The sequence below is a fragment of the Mytilus trossulus genome, chromosome 1 (genome assembly GCF_036588685.1).
Source record: "Mytilus trossulus isolate FHL-02 chromosome 1, PNRI_Mtr1.1.1.hap1, whole genome shotgun sequence".
NCBI classification, from domain to species: Eukaryota; Metazoa; Mollusca; class Bivalvia; order Mytilida; family Mytilidae; genus Mytilus; species Mytilus trossulus.
The window spans coordinates 48,231,655-48,240,164 of NC_086373.1; the positions used below are offsets into that span (position 1 = coordinate 48,231,655).

Sequence of the window (8,510 nt, forward strand, 5' to 3'; positions counted from 1 at the left end):
CCTACCTACGTAAAACGGTATTTTGGAAGACATTATACATTTGATTTTGGCAGTTACCAAAGGGTCTTGGGAAACTGTAAATGTATGTTTTTAATTATTCTTTCTACATTCAGAATAAAATATTTATAGTTACATAAAGGTTTAGTCATATTCTTGTAATTACATCAACCTTATAGTAAAAACAAGGGTTTCTTCAATCTGCGACTAACATCTATTTGTTCCAGCTGCAAGGTATTTGAAAGAGAAAAATCACGTGAGGCTCTTGTATGATGCTTTATTGTTTTCAGTGATACAGTGCTATGATGAGCTGTAACTGTAAGATTTTCAAATCTGTATAAGAATTTGGCATATTAAAATTTAAAAAAAATCGCTAGCCCTAACGGCATTATAAAAAAGGTTATTTCAGGAATGCCATAAATATCGTTTTGGATGGTGTTGTCATTGGCTATTAAAAGTAAGTAAAACAAGCATTACGATCATTGACGAAAATATAAGATTCATATAACATTTTATTTCTTTATTTTTTTCATAACTTTTAAGTGGCAAGTGAAATCTAAAAACTATTACCGCTAATTGTAGAGCAAGGAGCATCATGGAGACCAAAACAACTTATAGAAACATAATTATAAGTACAATGGCAACATTAAGCCGCCTTTTGCTGATAAACAACAACAAAATTTCATCATGAGACAAACAACCTATTTAGTTGCATGCATGAGATATCCAGAAAACATGCTGTACCAAGCGCCTTTGCCTGTATGAATGTATCCGATTCCGCTTCCGCCACATTTGACGTAAACTCTGTCGTCCTTTTTCAGATTTAACACCATAATAGCCGTCCCTTCATTATAACCAGTACCAGGAAATACAGATACCAAACGGGTTTCATTCTGCCACAGGTAAACAAGTAAATCCTTCCCTCTCATGGACATTACTGTGAAGGAGAACTGATACACGCCTTTGAAAGGCGCCTGAAATATTCCAGTAATGGGGTCATAATCGTTTCCATTGTTTGTCCAAATTTTATCAAATTTTACAATTTCGGTAGCCCCTAGAACTTTTGCATTCGTCATTGATGCACTAAAGGCAGGAATCTCTTTTGGTTTTTGATGGCTACAATTATCTGGAAGAAATATATCTCGTTGAGTAAACAGGTTAACGTTTCTAAGTTTTTCTCACATAACTCAATTACTATAGTACTATTTTATGTTTCTTTGTTACATATATGACGTGGCTCTGTACTTATACATCCCGTCATACTATGGTAAAATTGTGTATTCTTGTCTTTTATTTTTGCTTATATGCTTGGTCTATATGTCATTTTGTGCTTATTTGTTACATTTTTTAAAATTTGTTTTAGAGATTAAGATTATAACACAATGTTGACTGCTGTATGTTTGACATTATACCTGTTATGTCTCGTTGTCAATATAATGGAATTTGATGCGAATGTCATACAAATGAGAGGTTAAGCTAGCTATAAAACCAGGTTCAATCCATCATTTTCAGCATAAGAAAATTTCTGTACCAAGTCAGGAATACGACAGTTGTTATCCATTCGTTTGAGGCTCCGTGTTGAAGGCCGTACTTTAACCTATAATGGTTTAATTTTTAAATTGTTATTTGGATGGAGAGTTGTCTCATTGGCACTCACACCACATCTTCCTATATCTATTGAGAGTTTGATTTTGCCATTTGATTAGAGGCTTTGCTTTTTGATTTAACCTCGGAGTTCGGTTTTTTTGTGAGTTTCCTTTTTTCTTATATCCGTCAAGAAGAGTAAAAAAAAGCTATTGCACTAATCATCAAGGCAACGATTTCTCGACTCTTACATTATTCAATATCATACAACTCATGAGTTTTCTTCTGTCAAATTTAAATTTACTATATTCACGTGACCTTTTTAGAATTTTCAACTTCGATAAGAAAGAAATTTCGATTTGAATCATTCCTTTACACAACCTAATTCAGTTCAGTGACACTCATGGATATATTACTGATGGTTGATTTATCATCTTGTAGTGCACCGTGAATGCTGTTATTTCACAAATGTGTAATTTTAGATTTTTAAATATAAGTAAAATTAAAATTTCATTTTCTTTAAATCTGTCGACAATAAGTAAGTTACTTTTAAATTCCAATTTCTTTAAATCTGTCGACAAAAGTACTTACCAGATCCTGTAGATTTGAACAATTTTTCTAAAATATTCTCTACCATTAAACACTCTGGAATAAACATTAAAGAGAACGTCGATACAAAATGTTATTTTTTATGTAACACTTTATTGATTTAGCTACAGTTGAAGGTTTCAGTTCGAGTGAGCAAGCAACATTGAACCGACGAATTGAAACATATTAGTATTTAGGTTGTTGACTTTTTTTACCTTTTGTGTCTGTTTGTTTTGTTCATGCATCGTTGTCCATATAATGGAATCTGATGCAACTATCATACAAGTGAGCGTCTAAGCTAGCTATACAACAAGGTTCAATCTACCATTTTTCACATCAGAAAATGCCTGTCACAAGTCAGGAAGATGACAGTTGTTCCCCATTCGTTAAATGTGTTTGACTTTTTGATTTTGACATTTGATTAGGGACTTTCTTTTTTGAATTTTCCTCGGAGTTCAGTATTTTTGTGATTTTTCTTCTGACATAATATAAATTATGCATGGTTTCTGCAGGTTCGCTTTTAACCAATGACATTTCTAGAAGTTTATATGAGGTAAGATAATGAGCCATATCAAGTATTATCTTATCGCATTGTATACACTCTGTCAACAGAATTTGCAAACGAAATAAAAAGAAACCATGCATCAAACTAAAGTAAATATTTAACTTATACTTACTGAAAGTACAGCCACCATCAACCAAGATCACATGACAAACTGCAACAACTAGAAAAACAGTTGGTGTAAACTTCATGGTGCACTGCTAATACTTGTACTGGAGTACAATGTCCACAATAAATAGTCAAACTTTTTTCTAGGTTTATTACACAGCTGTTGTAATTTGATATTTTAATGTACTTTTGTCATGAAAGGTTTATCTCGAAGAGAAGGCGACTGGTATAATATTTCATTCCTAATATATTTTGAAACAATAAAGTTTATTTCGTCAATTACAGAGCACCGTGAAGTCAATTGTCTATGTTGGTCGTGATGTTGAGACAAACATTTATAGAAGTGTTAAGAGTTTCCCTGTCTATCCCTTTTAACCCTTTAAATGCGTGAAAAATATAGATGAACCATTTATAGTCTATCCAAAGAAAGAAAAAAGAAAATAAAAAAAAATATTCCATATTTATTCTATTTTTTTTGTAAGAGAAGATCAACCTAAACATTATTTTTTGTTCCTTTTTTTCTTTTTAAACTCGATTATTGCTTTTGGTATTTTCCATTGATAACTTCCACTGAGGCGATGCCACTCTATTAGGTATTTCGTCATTCGTTATTTGCATTTGTAAACAGGCTTTTTGTGTAGCTTATATATCTATAATGTCTCTCAGTATAAAAAGATCATACCAATACATTGTAAAATATATGTGAATTATTTATAAAGCAGATGTCATATTGTTTCCTGATTCATTTGTTGTACATTAAACAAATGTGAGATGTCAGATGACCACACTAAGATCAAATCTTCAGATATTTACATGTTCCCGATCTATTCAGATACAATATATTTTAAAGTGTAAGACAGAACAGTTTAGATAATGGTAAACATCAAAACTGCAAAGCTTGTAAAGAGATAGGACCACTGTGCTCCAAATTTATATCTTGCCATATCCCATTCCAATTTTCAAGCCGAAATGCCTTTTCATATTTGCTGATATTTATGATATGGTAGATTCTTCTGTTTCATTTCAACTGCTGACAATATGAATATATAACTTGTTCTTGTCGCTCTTCCTTCGATTAAGCCTTCAGATTGCTGAAACTGCGATTGCAAAATTGTTTTAGCCATGGCGTTGTCTGTTTATTTTCGATCTATGAGTTTGGCTTCCCTCGTTCGCCCTTCTCTTTTTATTGTCAAGCTTGAAGTTATCATAAAAATGAATTTGTAATGAAAGGCGCTGTAAACAAAATCCAAATTTATTTCGGAAGTTTATCTACGTTTGATATTTTAGAAACAAATTGATTCCTCTCGGTTTATCTGTCCTTGCAAAAGTCTACAAAAACATGAAATATTTGCAATCTTGTATAAAGGTGGTCTCAATTTATCAAAATAGGATAGCATTTCAGATAACCATACCATTGTTATTGTATTAGTATTCCTATCTTTGTTTTAAAATATTTAATTTGTATTATAAAGCCTCCTTGAAAATAAAATTTCAGTATGACTGTTTTAAACTTTCGGATTTGAATCTGTCAGTGAGATTAGCTCTACTCTTTCACAAAAGAATCTCAGTTTACCATGATTATAATTTAAGAGAAAAAATATATCTAAAAAATGAAACAAATACAAAAAGAACAAAAATCAATCTAAATCCAAGAAACTGATTCAACTGTTTAAAGAACAAAAAACTTTTTTTAGATGCTCAACTTTGTACTTTTAATTTCTTTAGTTTTCAAACTTTTTTTATCTGAGCGTCACTGATTATTCTTGTACAGACGAAACGCGTGTCTGGCTTATTAAATCATAAACCTGGTACCTTTTTATAGCTATCATTTGTGTGTTTCTCTGTCCTATATGTTCACCCATTTATTTGTAATGTTATCCTATCACGTTAGGTTGTCATTTTGAAGTTATATTTAACATTGTCATAAAAGCGGGAGGTTTGACTAGCCACAAAACAAGGTTGAACCCACCATTTTTTTCTTGAAATGTCCTATACGGAGAATGGTCATTGTTATATTATCACGGGTAGTAAGGTCGTCATATCGAGGAGCGTTTGATGTGATTTTGTCATAGTTTGGATAAGTTTGACATGGTTAATTTATGTTGCTTCCCCAAACTATTGCCTCAGTTCTATTCACACGAGCAGATAAAGGGCAAATAAGATGCGTGAATCTGTATTGGAGTTCAAACGATCTATCAACGATCTATATTGGAATTGTTGTTTCACGAAATGAACGCAGAATAAGCAAGATATCGGAATTGCTATGGTTTGGTTAAGCGATTGACATGGTTCGGTTAAGAGTGTAGAAATTCGTCATGGTTTTGGTCAAGATTGTCATGGTTTAGATTGAAATAAATATAAATGTGTTTCACTTTAATACTGAAAATTTGATTGATAGCGCCTGTTATTGAACGAAGTTACACTAGATATTAAATGCCTGAGAAGAAAAAAAACCTGTTTAACCAAATTTAGTGGGTGTAATCGTCAAAGCGTAAAATAAACATGTCATGTTACTTTTCGTAAGTTTTCTACAATATAAATTTAAAAGTCACTGCTCTTTTCAACTAGCTTTCGATATAATTTTACAAAAAAAAAAGACAAAGCGTTGCTTCTGTTTCACATATAATCTTTTCTCCATATGTCCATGCTTGACTCAGCCGGGGATATCATGAGCGGCATCACTAGTCAAATAGCTAAAGACTTCTACTCAAAAGTGGCAGCCAGTCAAAAAGTAATTCTTGTTTTGTATTTCTTTTCTTTTCTAGAAAACTATACATGTGTTGGTTTTTCTTTATTTTAAATTTTGAACCAGTTTATGATAAATAAAAGGAGGTGTGGGGTTATAGGTCCATGATACAGTATTCAACTACAAAACTAACCAAAAGATATTAAGAGGACGTCATAAGTATTCAACCATTTACGAAACCGAATAGTTACGCGTGACATGGACAACAGTTGTAAAACTTATTGGTTTTAAAACTACCATAGGTGAAATTACAATAAAAAGTACTTTCAAAGTTCGAATTTAAAATATGAAAGATCACAACTCCAATTTTGGATTTAAGCCGATATAATGTTCAAGTTTATCAATTATTATTACGATTCAATAAAAATCTTTGTAATATTGTATAAATGCATCGTTTTCATTTAATATTGTATAAATGCATCATTCATTTTTTTACATAAATAAGGCCGTAAGTTTTCTCGTTTGAATTGTTTTACATTGTCTTATCGGGGCCTTTTATAGCTGACTATGCGGTATGGGCTTTGATCATTGTTGAAGGCCGTACGGTGACCTTTATTTGTTAATGTTTGTGTTATTTTGGTCTTTTGTGGATAGTTGTCTCATTGGCAATCATACCACATCTTCTTTTTTATATCGTGTTTAACATCATTAAATTATTTCAAATATTTTACTTTTTTATGTAATATAGTTTCTATACTATCTGAAAAAACTCCTGCTATCTAGTTTTAAGTATGAGGTGGTATATTTTTAAATGTGATTGAAAGAAGGATTGAAAATCAAAGGAACACGTGTTATATTGTCTGCTACATGTACATTTAAACTGTTAATTTTGACCTGGCTAGACAAAAATCATCGTTTTTAATAGGACTGAACCCATTATAAGATGGACGAAGATGAAACAGATGGTAAGTTTGTTGATATATATCACAAGTACACTTCATTTGAACTTCTTAGAACATTCAATGATATTTTTATGCTATCTATATTTGCCGTTTATCATTTTTGCTTATTTGATTTTCAATTTACTAGTAGGTAATATCAAATGTAAGATGACGCAGGAAATACATAAATGAGACAGCAAACCAACAACACAAACATGAATTCTTCAACAATAGGATAAATTAAATAGGCCAAACTCTGTTTCTGCCTGTTTCTATAAAATGGGTAAATAGATTGGACAGAGACAACCAGAGATCTGAAACCATCAAACTATTCTCAGTATATAGCGTAAAACAGTAAGGTTTGACATAGGACAACTTGTCGCGTCACTAGGTTCTGAACATTTTTGGTGAGTCGCAACTTCGGAATTCAGTAAATACGTTTTTGAAATTAAATGTGTAAAACCCTTCCTTTTACAATAGTTAGCACTTCTAAATGCCTGTTTGGTGTCTGCGTTGAAAACTTATATTTTCATGATTTCGTAGTTTATAATTTCTTTTGAATTTGTGTAACTAAACAACGCAGTCAAATTCATAAATGTTTTTTTTTTGTTATTTATTTACACGATAAGGCTCCAAATTTTACACACATGCATTGAATTGGACTCATACAATTTTCCAGAGGCAATTATATATCATAACATGCTCTTTTATGGTACTGACGAATTCCTTGAGCACCATGTGCAAATCCATCATATGGGTTCACGATTGCACTTTTACATTTAGCAGTAGATCTTCGGGGTTGGTCAAACATTGCATGGCTGCTGAAATAAATAAACGTAGTATTGTTTAATTAGTTCTTTAGGATTCAAGTTTATAATATGACTGCGGCAATAAAAGATTTAAAAATTAAGAAACAAATATTGAAAAATAGGATCCTCTCATTATTGTTTCATATAATGCTATTCAATTTTGAAAAGTAGCTATCTAAGAATCATGACTTTTTATCATTTGTTATTTGTTTGAAACTAGGTCCCACTAAATATCAGTACTTTATTTGTGTTTTTAGTGCTTCTGTTACTTGATTTTCTTGTTTAAACCCGATCTGGTGAGTTTTACATGTGTTGCATGGTTAAGGCGAAGAAGAGGTTGGGGAGCCCGCAAACATGTTTTACTCCGCAATATTTTGTTTATAGTCTCAAGTTAAGTGTCAGTAATACCGTGAATATAGTATGAAACTGTGTATCATATTTTGCTATTTATTTTAGACAGAAATTAGGCTGATGGTTTTCTAATTGGAATTCCTATACATTGAATTTTGTCGCAGCCTTTTATATCTTGCTAAGAAATATGGTTTTGCTCATTGTTGAATGTTGAAGGCCTCTTGATGACAAAAAGCTGCTAACATCTACGTCATTTGATCTCAGGTGGATAGTTATATCATTGGCAATCATATTGCATCTACTTATAACATATTACTACATTGTATGTGCGTTCTTATGTCCTTTTGTGTTTCAAATGGAACGATTTTTGTTAATTTTGATAGTAACCCTTCATTATACGCGACAAGAATTACATAAATGAACCATGTCGAACATGAACTTAACCATGACACGAATGAACCAAACCATGACACAGATATTTTAGTAATTTTAAATTGATTGCAAAAGTAGGTATTTTTCAGAATAATTGATCGCAGTGTTATATCACGAAGATATATGTGATGTAACAGACTGTAAGAAAATAACTTTTTTTATGCACGATAAACCAATTAGCAAGTTTTAAATTTTGACATACGCAAGCTTTGTTCTGTGTTAAATCATTAACCATATGATACAACTTGTGATGTACTAACATATTTACTTTAAACAAAGGTACTTACCAGCTTGAATTAATGATCAGAAGTTCCGTTTACAAAATATCCCAATGTTTACATTTTTGCATTGATTGTCATCAAAAAGACTTAACACCGTCATGTCAAACTTATCCAAACTATGACAAAATCACTGTACTAAACGCTCCTCGATATGACGACCTTACTACCCGT

At 31.7% G+C, this 8,510-nt stretch overlaps 1 protein-coding gene across 1 annotated transcript; it reads right to left on the reverse strand.

The window, feature by feature from the left end:
• Window positions 1-587: 587 nt before the first annotated feature.
• Window positions 588-3,012, reverse strand: LOC134708323 (complement C1q-like protein 3). The gene is made up of 3 exons (XM_063568774.1): window positions 2,847-3,012; window positions 2,173-2,226; window positions 588-1,123 (listed from the first exon to the last, which is right to left on the reverse strand). The coding sequence occupies exons 1-3, from the start codon at window positions 2,920-2,922 to the stop codon at window positions 699-701; spliced, it is 555 nt and encodes a 184-aa protein (XP_063424844.1). The 5' UTR covers window positions 2,923-3,012; the 3' UTR covers window positions 588-698.
• Between the last annotated feature and the right edge of the window lie 5,498 nt (window positions 3,013-8,510).